The following is a 16,913-nucleotide window of genomic DNA, read 5'->3' as shown; positions in this document are numbered from 1 at the left end:
AGTTTTAAATATTCTGTGAAATGACAGCATTGGTTCAGTCTAGCTGAATGGTTCCCTGACTCTAGATTTAATGCATTTACAAGAGACCTGCAGCCAAAATTAAGGAATGAAACCTTTGCAAGTTGATGGGAATCATGATCTATTGGCATGGGTTAATTTTCCAATCATTTGCTCCCGTCTACTAATATTTGTGGGAAAAGAATTTTGGCGTAGCCTTCTAACATCAATAAAACTCATTTTTCAAGTTTGAAAAAGAACCAGCACAAACAAGTGGGAATGTTGGATTTCAGAAAAACAGAAAGCTCTTTCAAAGTAGCCTGCTATAAATCATACCCAAAGAAGGTATAAAACAGGAAAGAGATAAAACTTAAGACAGTTATTTCCTTCACTAACAGCAGTGAATCCCTTCCCTAATTTTGCGACCCTTGAAAATATCACGAGTACACAGACAATTTTTTTTTTAAAGTCAAAGCAAAATTGACCATCCTCAATTGAATTAAAATTGTTTTTAAGAATTATATATTATGAAGGAAGTAGCTTGGTTGGAAATTACAGCATGTTAAAACTTTAAAAAGATTGACAAACTAATTTTGCAAGTTTTCCAGGAAAGAAATCTCTTCAGACATACTGCATTCTGATAATTCTAATTTTCAGAAATGGGGCATACTTAGATGTGTTCCGTAATTGGCCAAAGAAAAACAATTATATCAGTTTATCATTTTTTATATGCTTTAAAGATCATCAATTTGTTCTGTTTCAATTTAATTTAGATGGTATTCTTCAGAGAGTAATTTTAAAAAGTTGTTAAAAGTATGGATAATTATTGTAACAAAAATGTTTTAATCAACGTCATTTAATAAAACTTCATTGGAGTTTGATGTGTCAATTTGTCAATTTTCCCATTTACAGGTGTCTTTGGAAAACATTGCGAGTTGAATAGTTATGGATTTGAGGAGTTATCATACATGGAATTTCCCAGCTTGGACCCCAATAACAACTATATTTATGTCAAATTTGCAACTATTAAAAGTCATGCTTTATTGCTTTACAACTATGACAATCAGACAGGGGACCGGGCTGAGTTTTTGGCTCTAGAAATTGCTGAAGAAAGACTAAGATTCTCTTATAATTTAGGCAGTGGTACATATAAACTCACCACCATGAAGAAGGTGTCAGATGGACATTTTCACACTGTGATTGCCCGGAGAGCAGGAATGGTAAGCTGCTTCATTCCGCGTTAACCCTTGTTTTATTGTACATCCAGTCAATCAGACCTTCAAGTTAAAGCATGAATTGGGGTGCAAATTGAATTGTTATGTTCATTCCTTATTTGACCAATTTTGTTCTGAACTACAGCAGCAAATAGGTAATATTTTTCTTTTGCTCGTGACAACTATGCTTGTCTCAAAAAAACTTGTCTCACAAACAATAAAAGAGGTAAAGTAAAGAAAATATCCTAGTGCATAAACATTCCATTTTAGACATTTCCTATATATTTGTAAGGCTATGTCAGAACTGTACTTAAAATGGCTACTTTTCTTTTCTAAGTATCTCTGCCCTAACTGAAGAAACAATTTAAAAACAAATGGGGACATTGAGGGTATTATGCAAAGTGAAATAAGTCAGAGGAAGAAGGTCAAATACCATATGATTTCCTTCATCAAGTAGTAGATAATAACAAAAATAAACAAACACATAGAGACAGAGATTGGATTGGTGGTTGCCAGAGGGGAAGGGGGGAGGGAGGAGGGCGAAAGGGATAATTCGGCACATGTGTGTGGTGATGGGTTGTAATCAGTATTTGGGTGGTGAACATGATGTATCTATGCAGAAATAGAAGCATAATGATGTACACCTGAAATTTATACAATGTTATAAACCAATGTTACTCCAATAAACAAAAAATTAAAAATAAATAAATAAACAAATGGGGAAAACTTTTCTATAAATAAATTACTGATAAAAGATGATACTGGCGCTGGCCCAGCGGCATAGTGGTTGAGCTCATGCGCTCCACTTCAGCCGCCCGGGGTGTGCAGGTTCGGATCCCTGGCACAGACATATGCACTGCTTGTCAAGCCATGCTGTGGCAGCATCCCACATGCAGACTGGAGGAAGATTGGCACAGATGTTGGCTCAGGGACGATCTTCCTCAAGCAAAAAGAGGAAGATTGGCAACAGAAATTATCTCAGGGCCAGTCTTCCTCCCCCCCCCAAAAAGAAAGAAAGATTATCCTTAACACATATTTCAATGTAGTAGTTAGTAATCCTTATTACACCACCACATCTGTACAGTCATCTGTGAGGTCTATGACGTGAGCCTGCACTAGGATGAAGTTTTGCTTTTTGGTTATCTAAGGTATTCTCAGAATTATAACTCAATAATATCCAAGATTTCCATATTATATTCCATTTAACTCTATGGCTCTCATTATAACAATAATGGTACATATTTATTTAGCACTTGTGTTCATTTTACTAGTATTTTTCTTTATAAAGGGAAATGTATCAGATCTTTTCCCTGTTAATGTTTGAAAACATTTGATATGAAGTAATAGAATGGAAGGGCTTATTTATTATTTATTTATCTTCCCAACTATCTCTCCATGGTTCCCCACATCTTCAACAACTATCAAGGGCTTTTGAAAAAGTAAATGCTAACAAAAACTATTTCAAAAACTGTTTGGACTTTAACATCTAGCTTTGTAAATCATAACTGCTGTTTATAATTTATATTTCACTCTATAAAAGGAATAGAATTGGTTAAAGTATTAAATCATGTATTAAAAGAAAAATTAGCCAAAAGAACAAAATTAATGCTCTGAAATCATTTTTTTTAAATGAAAAAATCTGTGCTCTAAATGATTATAGTTTTATCTCTGAGCTCTTTGGCAATCTGGAAAAAATATGAAAAACATGGTAAGTTATATAGTTCTGAGACTGATCAAATGAATCATATATTTGTCTGATGAGAAAAAAATTTTTGCCACTAAAAATTGGCAATAATTTATATTGTTGGACTACATAGAAGCAACTTACAGAAACAACATTGAAAATGTTTTTACTAGTTTTTTCTGTGATCCATGATTAATTTTAAAAGCAAAGTTTTTGTGTCCTCTATAATTGCCAATTTCATGAAGGCATAAGACAAATATGGGTAACAAGCAGTCTTTATTAAAGAAGAGAATTCTCCAGTTGTTTTCAGGAATACTTTAAATCCATGTTTGTTTTGAAATGGCATCAAATACAATGACTTTTCTCTTCTCCACTCTAATTTAGTCCATTAAAGAAAATTTAAACAACTTTTTAAATACAGAACTATTTCCAATTATGAGAAAAAAAAGAGTAGCGATTAGCTCTAATGATGACCAAATGATTGTGGCACCACTATTGAGGTTACCTGCTCAGATATTTCATCCACTGATGTCATCACGTCCATCATGCTGCATTCAGGGTCCTACTGGGTTATTAGATGTATGTTATTTGAATACAAGTGAGAAAACAACCAAAGTATTAGTGCAAATTTATGAATCATTTTATTTTTTATTTTATTTTATTTTTTTGCGAGGAAGATTAGCCCTGAGCTAACATCCGTTGCCAATCTTCCTCTTTTTGCTGAGGAAGATTGGCCCTGGGCTAGTATTGTGCCCATCCTCCTCTGCGTTGTATGGGACACTGGCACAGCACAGCTTGACAAGCGGTGCGTTGGTCCACGCCCGAATCCGCACCTGCGAACCCAGAGCTGCCACAGAGGAGTACACAAACTTAACTGCTACGCCACCGGCCCGGCCCTGAATCATTTTAATTATATATTGTCTTCCATTTCCTGATGAACTTCGTGTTAATATTATGTAACTGTAAATTTTCTCTAATATATTTAATTTATAAGCTGTTTACTTAATAAAATTACCCTCAACATTCTGAAAATAAGATCAAAACAAGAATAAAATTTAGTAACAATAATTGTAATTTAGAGCGTTTAAATTCTAAAACAATCTATTAAAAAATCTATTGAAAAGTACTTATTTGGAGCCCTGATTTGATAGTAATTCAAGGTGGCTTTGTTTATTGGAAAGGAATTGGGCAGAAAATCAAAATTTGTTTCATGAATGGGGATACTATCTCTGCCTTTCAGTATTATTGCAAAGATAATATAAATCATATCTAAAATTTCACATATTTGATATTAAATGGTACTTAATAAATGTTAGTCATCCTGAGTTTCCAACAACACTGCCCCATACAGCCTTTTGAAGTAAAGAAAAGAATGTTTTATGTAATTTCAATAAAGTTTAAATTATGAGTAGTGCCTAAAAAGCCACTCCAACTTCAGTGAATCTTAAAAGATTCAGCAAACAAATCTTGGAAATAATAATTTTTCAGATTAGTAATAGGTTAGTACACTCACCTCTGCCTGAGACTTTTTAAACCAGCATATTACCAAACTACTGTGCTCAGAGGAAAACCTCTAAGGAAAATATGGATTTAGAAAATTCCAGTATTCCTGATTATTAATGTACCCAGACATATGGAACCTGACAGAATTAGAACCAACATGTGGAGTCTGGTATATAGATGTAGATTGAGGCTTACGTTAGCCATAATAATTTCCCAATAATGACGGGTGACCCTAATGGGGGCTAGTAGGTAGCACCTCATCCCAATTCTCCAAGCATATGTAAGATAACCATATTGCTAAGACTTATGTAGAATAGATGATTTTACCTGATGACCTCCAAGATCTCTTTAAACTTTATGAACTTTTAATTCTATCAAACTGGGGATTGGTCGCAAGATGGAGAGCAAAGAAAGAGGTACTGCAGGATATGCGAAAAAGGGAGAGATTAAAAATTCTTTCAGTTCATCTGTACTATGCGGCCATAGTCATCAAGTTTTGAATACTACCAAATGTGGAAAAGTACACCCTTGTCATTAGGATTTCGGTCAGCGGAAAAACATCTCTCTATTTCAGAAAACATTCAAAATAAGGCCCCTACTGGATTTTTAATGTCATTTTCTACAGTCCAAAAGGATTTTCTTGGAAACTGGTAAAATCAATAACTTCTCAGCTTTGAATCATTGCAGAGACAGGATAGAAACATCTCACTTGACAGCAGAACTGGTAGAAAAATTCAGCAAAGAAGGTGCATTTAACCCAGAAGATAAATTGTGCAAACTACTATTTAAATAAAACTTCTCCTCGGATATTCTTTCTTTGAGTTATCATCAAGTTTTTAGAAAATAAGAAAAATATATTAAATGTTAAGATTGACCAAAATAGGATACCATTTTCTAAGTTTCTTTTTTCTAGTTGAGGCATTCATAAACATCCGCGTCAGCTCTGTGGTTTGTGATAGCTTTAGGAATCTCTAGATGGGTGGGTATTTTGCGTAGTATACATAGAAAAAATGTGTTAACATTTTGTTTCAGAAATAAATTAAAGGGAATTGTACTTAAATCAAATAGTCAACATAAAGCAACATACATTTTAGCATTAAAACCTAATAATGCTTTTGAGATTGAATGTGACTCAGTTTTATAGATCGCCTGGAAAAAACAATAACTGTTGAAAAAGTTAACTAAATGGGGCATAAAAGTCTTTGACACAGAATTGGAAATGTAAATGTGTCCTGAAAATATTAGTGTTTATTATAATTTCCTTGAGAAGGTGACAAGAAAAAAATCTACATGGCTCATGAGAGTTTATTGCATGGAGCTTATAATCAGTTATGATAATTAACTGATAGAAATGTTTAAAAATATCCTAGCTAGTAATATTTGATGCACAATAACTGTAAACTGACCCCATTTATTATTTCTGAAATGTGAGGTGTTTAAGATATGCTTTTACAAATCTCTCATCTAAATATATATTTTTATGGACAATCTCTAAAAATTATATGCAATGTTGATAAAGATTGGATATTAAGGAAATGAATCATTCCTATACATAATGAAAGTGACCTGATTCAGGAAGACAGAAAACCTGACACCTTTGCATGTAAGTGAGATGTAATGTTAGTCAACTCGCTTAACCTCCTTGTCCTGTGTTTCCTACATTTACTGTGCTTTTATTAAAATGAACCTCAAATGATAACCGTTCTTGTAAATGAATACTTGCATAGTATTTATAGTTCTATGATACAAATGGACAAAGCTCGATTAGCCTTGTTCTGTGGCGTTCAGATAAATTTAGGTAGAACCCTTTGTTGTCTGCATTGGGAGAAACCCTCAGTCCTCCTGTTCTTCTGGAATTGGGGTTATGTCTCTTCCTGTGATTTACTGATCATATTCTGAGACACATAGTCTGAATATCATCCTTGCAATTTCACCGACTAAAATATGCAAAGTTTTGTCCTTTGCAGAATTTTACTGCAGTTTGGGGAACAAAGGAGGGGCATCACAACAGCATTGCAGAGCACAGAATGACATGGATAGCAGCAACCTTGGTCTTAAACTGGACCACAGTCATCTCCAATGGCCATTGCCCAATACAGAGAGCCCTGACTTCTGTCATATTCTTGGATCTTGTGACCATGACTTGATGAGTTTTTTATTGATCGAATGGAGTATGCATTTGTTCTGCTACACAGAAGGCTTTGTCTCAGGGGGGTATACCTTCCATAGGATACAAAAACATTTACTGTTAGTTGTGATCTAAATATTATTGGAGAGTTTCTACTGTATGGCAATATATGACAATGCATTCTGATTATACTTAGATTTGCTATAATATGCTATTTATAAAAAATGATTTTTATTATAAATGAAAAGAGCCTCTAATTGATTTGTTTACATTATCTGAAACTTTAGTAGAAGTATTACAATACTCATAGGTTGCTGTAGTAGTACTTACACTGTACTTTCAAAATCTTTTTGTACATATGACTGAAATATTATTGGAATAAGACTTTGGAAAATCAGAAATCTAATGTCTTTTCATTTGTTAGAATAGCTGGATAGTAGAATAAACATGCAGAATCTTAAGATTGTAACCCTAGGAAGTTGTCCCGGACCTACTGTCTGATACCCTAAGAGACGTCAAGGGCATTTTTATTCTTTCATCTGTAAAACAAGGGGGCTGGAGAAACTTTTTCAAAGCACCTTCTCACCTATTATATGTAGTGATCTCACAATTTTAGTTTCAGACATATTGCAGACATATGTGCCTATAATTTGATATTGTATTGTAATTGTATTATAGTATATGAAATCAAAACATTATCATAATTTTGGAATCACATCCACATAGAAATGTGTCTTGGGCAGTGTTGGCTGAAAAAGGGCAATAAGGGCAGAGAACCCAAGGTGAACATTTTCTCCTCTTGCTTTATAGGCAGCTTCCTTAACTGTGGACTCCTGTTCTGAGAACCAAGAACCAGGATATTGCACTGTCAGTAATGTGGCAGTTTCTGATGACTGGTAAGCAAAATTATTAGTTTGATCTTTACTATTACTTGACCTTAAAAAGGAAACTACACATTTAAAAATAATCTTATTACGCTAAGTATAATGTAAAAGTTTGAGATATTTTATCCTCCCCAAAGGAATTTTCACACTATAAAATAAAAAATTAATTATTAGTGTACAAAATGTGTAAAAAAGGTGTGAAACGAAGTGGTAGAGATGAGGATAAAGCTAGTGAGTGAAAGATTAACACGGCCTCCACTCTTTGAGAAGTTTCATGAGATAGTTGTGCGAGACCTGGGTCCTGCAAGGTTGGGATAAGGACCCCACCCTTGTTAAACACATTCTCTGAAAGTTGTATGTGACAATAATGGACAGATGTTTTTCAGTAGCACTTCCGGCTGAAACACAGCATTACCCCATCTAAAACATAAGTGACTTTAATAGAGATATTAACAAACAGAGAAAAATAAATAGTAACACATAATCCATTGCATTAATCAACTTAGTAGCATTCTTCATCATCTCTGTAGTGAAGGAAAAATCTAATCTGACATTAATACTAAGGTTACCACTGCTGTATTTTATCTTCTTTCTGATGGTATGCTCTTTCTTGCTAACTCAGCATTGTTATATATATATATATATATCATTTAACTAACTGAAAATATCATTTCCATACATTTTATTAGTTTTCATACCTTGAAAACCTAACAATCTTATAGGTATCTGTTTAGAAGATATGCATCAATAGGTCATGTTTTTCATTCAAATTTACCATCTATAATACATGCCAGAAAAAATTATATTCACCCTTTTTTAAAATATAACATTCTACTGAGATCTATCGTGTTGGTACTAATATACTTATCTTTTCTTTCTTATGTAGGACTCTTGATGTTCAACCAAATCGAGTCACAGTTGGAGGTATCAGATCCCTAGAACCAATCCTTCAGAGGAGAGGACACGTGGAAAGCCATGATTTTGTTGGGTGTATAATGGAGTTTGCAGTCAATGGAAGGCCTCTGGAACCCAGCCAAGCTTTGGCAGCACAAGGCATCCTAGATCAGTATGGCAATTTTATTTCTTACTATTTTATTTATTCTTACGTATATGATAATTGAGCATCAAAAGGTGAAATGATTGTGCCATAGCCCTAAAATACCAAATTTTTTACACTGTTTTGAATTTTAAATATTTATTTATATCTGTGAAATTTTGGAAAAAATATATGTATGTATGCATGGATGCATGCATGCATGTATGTATGTGTGTGCTTTACCGTATCTTACAGAGTTGTGAAGGTTATATGAGTTAAGTAGGTAAATAATATAGAAAGGAACCTGGCGTATAGCAATATATTAGTGTTAGCAATAATGTATACAGAAAACTATTTGAAGCTAAATAGTTTTATATATAAACATACTTATTCCCCCAAATTTGTTACATGTTCAACAAGTAATAATTTGATTAATTGTAAACTGTAGGATGTTTTTTTTCTATTAGATTATTGGTTAGGTTCCCAGCAGTTATTTAGGATTTGTAAAAGTGACATTTTATTTTAAAAATTATTTTTGTTCATATTGAAAATTTGGGAAATTCAGAAAAATACTTAAGTATTTTAATACAATTTTGCATTTGCATTTATTTTTCTATTTGTTGTTATTGTTTTATTACAAAATAGTGCTATCACATTATAATTAATCACACAGTACAGAGAGTACGGCATTCTCATTGCTAACCGTTCTTAATATTTTGATGTGCACATCCTTCTGTATCTTTCTCCATGTTTACACAAATATTTTTTTCACTTTAAAGTATGTTGTGAACATCTTTTTAGGTCAAAATATAGAGATATAAGTCATATGCATTGCCAACTTACTTTCCAGAAAGTTTATAATGGTAATAAATGTGTATAATTTGCTGCTGCTTGATATGCCATCTTAAAAAGAATATTCTTACATTAATTTTCACTCAATTTATGCATCATATGAAGCATATTTTTCATGACTTTTCAGAAAATTTGTAAAGTGAGATAGCATTACGAGAATTTTTAATCTAATTTTTCCACCACTCTTTTTCACAAAAGATCTTGAATTTAACGGTGGAGCTTCACTGCAAGGACGTTTTCCTCTTATTATACATAATAAGTTTGGTTTTATTTCTAAACATATCTTATTTTGATATGATGGATGTTATTTTCTTTGGATATGTTGGAATAATATAAGATTTAAAAGACTAAATATTTCAAGGCTTCCAAATTTGAGGATTTATTTTCATTCTTTCATTTCAGATTTATCTAATGTCCACAGAAACTAATATTTATTGATAGCTTACTATGTAGCAGATGCTATTCTTAGTACTTGACAGTGTTCGTCTATTTAACCTTTACAATCATTTTGTGAGTTAGACATTATTGTTTTCATTTTACAGTGAGGTAACTGAGTTACTCAGAGTTTTAAAACACTTGCCCAGGGTCAGTCAGCCAGTGAGCAGTGGAGCTAAGTCAGGAGCTAACACTCAGCCTGGTGCTGGAGGCCGACAACAGAAAAAGGCAGGACCTTGCTCTTGAGGAGTTCGTAGTCTCTTTAAATTCATGATTACTAAGCTCTAGTGTGCTCATATTATTGCCTGGCAATATATTATATTCTGCTAGTTTCATCATCATCCCACCTCCTCTTTCCACAGACCTCAAACGTCACCTCCTGCATCATCTTTCCCACCTAATGAGTTTACTTCCTGACTTGCTCAGAAAATGGAAGCAATCAGAAGAAAACTTCCAAAACCTCACTCCTCCAGTCTGCCCATGCACCATCTCATATACCTTGTATCTTGTTAGTATAAATGAACGGTTTCTACTCCCACAAAAACCAACCCCTTTTTATGCAATAGGCTCCATCCCAGAGAACCTTCTAAAAACAGCACTCCAGCTTTCTCAACAGTGTTTCTTTTCTCATTTCAGTTTATGCTGTTATTTCTCCCATTTTATTTAAAAGAAAATTTATTAATTCCATTTTCCTCTCCAGCTACCACCCTAATTCTCTCTCTTTTCTTTGAAAAATTGTTCTATCTTCGTCAAAGTGATCAATAACCTCTGTGTTGCTAAAATCAATGGTCAGTTCTCATTTTATTTGAACATCAGCAACATTAGGAACAGTTCATCATTTCCTCTTCCTAAAAATACTTTATTAGTTTGTCCACCAGCACGTGGTACACTCCAGATTTTCTACTCTGATTCTTCCTCTCATCTCCTTGATCTCTTCTCTTTTGTATCTATATTCTTTCTTTAAATCATATTTTATAGTCCTTGGTTTTAGGTACTGTTTCTAACGCTGGTCACTCTTAAATGTTCGTTTTCAACTTGGCCTCTCCTCTGAACTTCAGGCTCTCATATCCAACTATTTGCTCAATATCCCACGTGTATTTCTAGCAAATATTTCAAACTTAAGTTTAAAACAGAACTTCTGGTCTTCCTTCCTGACTCTTCCCGAATGGACTCCTTCCACAGTTTCTGTATCTCGGGTAATGATAACTCAGTCCAGCCCCCTGCTCAGCCAAAACTTTTAGACTTGCCTTTGACTCCTCTCTTTCTGATGTACCTCATATCTGACCCACCAGCAACCAGAACGACATTTTAAAAACAAGCCAGTTCTTATCCTGACTTACAAGGCCTCCATGATCTGGCCTCCCCCTTGACTTCCTCACCCTATCTACCTTTTCTTCTCCTTGTTCATTCTGTTTCAACTGTCTTGGGCCCCCTTGGTGTTCCTCAAACATGCCACGTACATGTTCACTTTAGGGCTTTCTCACCTGCTGTTTCCTCGGCCTGGAATGATCTTCTACCAGATATACTTTGCTATCTCACTCTGTTTAGGTCTTTACAAAAATGGGTCCTTCCTTCACTGCCTAATCTATAGATCCAGCAACCCTCCAAAATTCCCAATACCCTTTCTCTGTCTTAATTTTCCCGTAAAACTTCCTTCTTTCTAACATACTACACGTTTATCTAGTTTTTTGTTTTTTGTCTGTCTCTCCAACAAGGAAAAATAGATATTCCATGAACACATGGATTTTTTTCCATCACTTTATCTCCATGCTTGGCATATAGTAGGCATTCAATAAACATTAGTTGCATAGTTGTCTGATGGAGGAGATGTGTACTCAAATAAACATGTGGCCCGAGATCACATTAACCAAAGTGTTTATTTGACCAAGATCTCTTGCTGGAATAAGAATTAATATAAAGAAGAAATTGTCAATCCTTTTTCTCCATTGAGTAAGATGTTATTCTGTTTAATCTTCTCCTTTATGAATGAGGCAGGCCATGTGTTACAGGACAACTTCTAGTTTGATTAGATGCTCAAATGTAGTTGTAAGGTGAGTTTCAAAGAATTGAGCGCATGAAACTAAACAGGTTAATAAAAGTTTATATCTAATTTAACAAATTCCCGCCCCCACCTTGTCTTGTGCTTTATGAGTCTTTATTGTGATTTATTTTAGATGCCCTAGACTAGAAGGTGCCTGTACTCGCAGCCCCTGCCAACATGGTGGCACGTGTACGGATTACTGGTCATGGCAGCAGTGTCATTGCAAAGAAGGACTGACTGGGAAATACTGTGACAAATGTATGCCAGCTGTTTCGTCTTCCACTGGAAATTATAATAACCATGAAAAGTTTAAATATATGCACCTAAAGATGTAATTGAATCAGAATTATGTTTTCATTTTAAATATTGAAAATATTAAATGGGCAACAGTTGGCAAAATATAGTGACATTTTTAAATTCATTTTTTTAACCTGAGGAAGAGGGATATCTTTTTAGAGTTATTTACTAAATAAATCTTTAGTTTCCATTTAATAAACATATCCTTTAGCTATTTTTGTTTGGCCTTGTAATTTGCTAGGCAATTTATAAACCCAGAGGCTAGATACTGGCTTTGGCTTAACGTTATCTGCCTTTAGGGGATATTTCTCTGGCGAGTATTTTATATTTGGTAGAAAAGTATAAATATTAAGTCACTGACCACTGAGCTCAAAACATCATACAATGGCAATATAATTTATTATAATTAAAGATGATACTCGAATTTTAATTTGCAATTATTGGAACTGGTTTTAGATATTACTTTTTAAATAATTTTATTAGTTATTTGTTTTTAAACCCTAATGTTATTGTGAAAAAGACATTAATGATGTTCAAGCCATCATTAGAGCATGACATTCTCTAATTTCAAGCTGTACATCTCACTAACTAACCTTAATGTGGTTTCTTTTATAAAAGTTGCTTCATTTTCAAACATGTTGTTACTACTTAAATCATTGCAGTTATCTGATCACTTTTTAAGAAGTCATTTGATTCTATTATAATATGAGAATGAATAGAAATTTGTGATTAAGTTAAGGATATACTATAATCAAAAAGATCTTTGTAGCAAACGGTATAATAGTGTTTAATTATTTAGGATAAAATCAAAACTTACAAAAAGCACAAAGCACATTGTCACATGATTTTTTTTTTTAAATAATGAACATTTAGTAAGTAGGAACCCAATTATATCTGGACTATGGAATGAGTCATTGGCTTGAGAAATGCCTGAGGATCTTTTTTTTTAATTGAGATATAATTCACATACTATAAGATGGACCTTTTAAGAGGAATCATTCAATGCTGAAACCCTTTTGAGCTCGTTATCTTTGGCTGTGTTAGCCCTAACAAACTTCTGTACTTCAGTAGTGTGAATATTTTATGAAGTTATGATAACTTATAATTTTACATGATGATTTTACATAGGATAAATTAAATTCTACATGATTATTACTAATAATAAAGTTAGTTACAAATTTAAATATTTGATGTACACTTCTTTTTGTCCAAATTTCTAATATACTAGAGACTAACGATCACAAATCATTTTAACTATAACAAGATATATTAATTTATGAATTTTGGAAATATAGTGAAACATTATAAACAAATTTTCCAACTGCATATTTTTAACAGGTGGCTATCTCTTCAGGTACTCCTAATTTATATCATATATCAAATATTTAATGAATATTTCCCAAATGATTAATGACTGTCATAAAATGTTTTACATTTCATGGTTTTGAAATGGACTTAAGCATTTGAAATCAACTTATATGATACTTCACAAGTAGGTATTATTTTTTCAAGAAGAGGATTGAGGGAACATTTATTCCAAAAAGTTAATATTTTCATTGTCCTTTTTAATAATTTTTTGTCGCTTGTAGAAGCTCTTTAAGAAATGCCTAATGGATGCATGCATCTTTCCCTTTCAGCTATTACTCCTGACACTGCCTTATCATTAGAAGGCAAAGGGCGGTTGGAATACCACATGAGTCAGAATGAGAAGCGGGAATATTTGTTAAGACAGAGCATACGAGGTGCCATGTTGGAGCCTTTTGGTGTGAACAGTCTGGAAGTAAAATTCAGGACAAGAAGCGAGAATGGCATTTTAATCCATATCCAAGAAAGCAGCAATTACACTACTGTGAAGGTAAGATAAAAGCTAATGGTGACTTCATTTGATTAGACCGCCTGCTGTGTCATGGTTTAAATCACTTCTCCCATAATTTCTGTCCTTTTCTTTACAACCCATTAGAGTTCCCACTAATACTGGGCACTATTCCAATGTCATCTATCTTAACTATTCCCCAGGCATTGGCCAGAGTAACAAAGATCTGAATGGTTTGGTTTCTAAACACATTTGTCTTGGTTTAGAGTAGAGACCACTGCTAAGTAGGACAGCAACAGAAAGAATTTGTTGCAACCTATTTCGTCAGATAAAGATTTATATTGTTTTTCTCCCTGCTTTTAAACAAAGGAAAACAAAAAGATAATGTGTCTTTGAAATGGAAAAATATTTTTCTAAAAAAATTATTCCAAACTATAATTCCAAATTATTCCAAAATAAAATAATTATTCCAAATTTTTATTGCTATGTATATGTTAATTGGCGGGACTAAAATAAGGAAAAACATTTTGAAATTATAAGGCTTTATTCTGGAGACATATTCAATTCACTATCTAGATAAATGCTATGAAATTAAATACCTTTGGAACTATTGTAAGTAAAAGTATAGCTAACTTCTCCTATAATAATTTCTAGGTAAATAACTTTTAAACACTATATTTCATGAGAACAACGGATTGATTTATCGTTAGGCTTTTACATAATTTTTTTCCTCAACTGTAAATGAAATGGTAAACTGGTGAATAATTTCATTAGATATGCATTTCCCATCAGCTCTTAGCTTTCTTAATTTCTAAAACTGTATTCTGCTTTATTTGCCACAAATAAGCCTTAATCTCTTAGACCATCATTTTCTTTAGCTAAATTATATTGACTGCTTTCTATTAATATAATTTTGTATATTGTAATTCTATTCATAATTTTATATGAATTTTGGTAAATTCTTAAAAACGTAAACCCAGATTTCCTGAATTCTTTTTACCTATAAACAAATATTTACCTATAAACCTATAAACCAAAATTACTAAAAGCTTAGTTAATAAAGAATAAAAACAATATACATAGCAATTTACTAGGTTTAATTCACATATAATACTAAAAGTAAAAACAGATGTGCACCTCTAAACTTCAACCTCTTTATTCTCAAAGTTTCTCTGTATCCAAGCCAACTCTGGTTGTTATGTTGCATGTACATATTTTTACTAAGTAGTACAAAAACGAATATTTTCAAAATTCTCATATTATAACTCCACTAGTGCAGTCATTCCCAACTGAGGGTGATTTTGCCCCCCAGGGGACATTTGGGAATGTCTGGAGACATTTTTTATTGCCACGGTTGTGGGGTGTGCTACCAACATCTAGTGGGTAGTGGTCAGGTATGCTGTTAAACATTCAGAATGCACAACACAGCACCCCACAGCAAAGAATTTTCCAGTCCGAAATGTCAACAGTGCTGAGCTTGAGAAACTCTGCTCTAATCTAGTACAAGAGAACCTCTTCAGGTTGTAACTTTACCTCCATTATTGAAACAAAGAGCCCAGTTCCAGAATTAATACAGCAATGGTAAAACATAGTACATAAGTCATTATATAATGTTATTATTTGGTGTTTATAATTTTCATTGAAAGCATATTAGAAGCGAAGAAAGTAAAGAAGTAAGAAAGAAGCAGACCTTCGTAGTCTACAAGAAACATTTTTTATATACATTGAGAGACTTTGACATTGAGGTCTGTGCGTTATCTGTTAAGCTGCTTCCAAGTCCTCGTGCCATTTAAATGACATATGAAGTATTTCTCTATGTTATCTCCTTAAGCCAAGAGATACAAAATACAATGTGGTTGAAGAAATCAGAGACAGGATTTTTTTCTTCCTTAAGGAAGAAGCTGAATGTCAGGATCCATTTTTGTCACCGTACAATCTTGCCTTTGCAACAGGACAGCAGCATGCAACTTCTCCAGATTTTGTTACATTGGTAGCAAGCACTTACAAAGAGAATGTTTTTTTCCTGAAGGGAAAGTAAATGCTAATGAATAAAAATAATGACTAATGCAGACCCAAATGCGTATTTCTTTTGTATGAAAATTTTGAAAAGCAGCTTCTCAGAGATTAAGGGGCTTGGCAGGTAAAGTAAGTGGATTCAAAAAAAAAAGCGAAAAAGGAGAACTAAATAGACAGGAAGAGAGTGGCTGTTGTAAGCAGGCAAGTGATTTGGATGACAGGAATACGATCTGCTTATACAGGCTAGGAAGCTAGTTAAAATGGGCTCTTACTTATCAGTTAGCTTATCAGTGACCTAAGCCCCTGTTTTTCTTCTTTCTTTCTTTTGGCTCACTTCTGACAGTTTCTTTCTCTCTTTCTGATTTTTTTACCTACTCTGAATCAGTCAATCTCTCTCTCTCCCTCTTACACACACACACACACACACACACACACACAAAGGGAGCTAGAAGACATTTTGTGAAAGTGGAAAAGAGAGTTGGGTAAATGGGATTCCATATGGTCCGAGGAGAGAGTGTCAGGGGTGGTTAGCAATAGCAATGTGAAGAGAGAGAATATGTAAAGTAGATAGGATCTGTTTGGATAAAAAAGAAATGAAGGAGAGAAAATTTCAGGGAGAAAAGCAAAAGGAAAGCCTACTTGCATATAACTGTGATGACACAATATTTAAAGTGTTTCATTATCTCTTTTCTTTCATAGCATATAATGTATCTCCATATTTGGAGTTCTGTCATAATGTCAGATGATGGACTTTATTTCTACTCCAAATCAATTCTATTGTTTTGGTGTGTAGTTTTTTTGTTTGTTTTTTTCATAAGTGAAACTATATATATTGTACAGAGTTGGGATGAGGTATTCAGAACTGTATAGATTCAAAAATAAATGAATAAATGAACAAATAAAACTATGAATAAATAAAACCAAGCAAAAAATTAGCACAATGTTTTGAAAGTTAGGAGGGATACAAGAGTTAGGTAGAGTATTATTGGGAAGAAGGAAAATATTAAGAATGT

At 33.4% G+C, this 16,913-nt stretch overlaps 1 protein-coding gene across 3 annotated transcripts in view; it reads left to right on the top strand.

The window, feature by feature from the left end:
- Positions 1-16,913, top strand: part of FAT4 (FAT atypical cadherin 4) — a 159,390-nt gene that overhangs the window by 135,664 nt on the left and 6,813 nt on the right. For 2 of the 3 annotated variants that reach the window (XM_014784536.2, XM_087437646.1), the window contains exons 11-15: positions 910-1,217; positions 7,337-7,422; positions 8,297-8,476; positions 11,908-12,032; positions 13,709-13,926. In XM_014784536.2, coding sequence (XP_014640022.2) covers positions 910-1,217; positions 7,337-7,422; positions 8,297-8,476; positions 11,908-12,032; positions 13,709-13,926 — 917 coding nt within the window. Of the gene's footprint in view, positions 1-909; positions 1,218-6,365; positions 6,616-7,336; positions 7,423-8,296; positions 8,477-11,907; positions 12,033-13,708; positions 13,927-16,913 lie in introns of those variants that run through there. The other variant, XM_087437647.1, reaches the window with a different exon arrangement.

This window comes from Ceratotherium simum, chromosome 12 (genome assembly GCF_057802395.1).
Source record: "Ceratotherium simum simum isolate JZ-2026a chromosome 12, ASM5780239v1, whole genome shotgun sequence".
Taxonomy (NCBI): Eukaryota; Metazoa; Chordata; class Mammalia; order Perissodactyla; family Rhinocerotidae; genus Ceratotherium; species Ceratotherium simum.
Note: the sequence above shows the minus strand (reverse complement) of the source record. Positions and strands in the feature narration are given on the sequence as shown.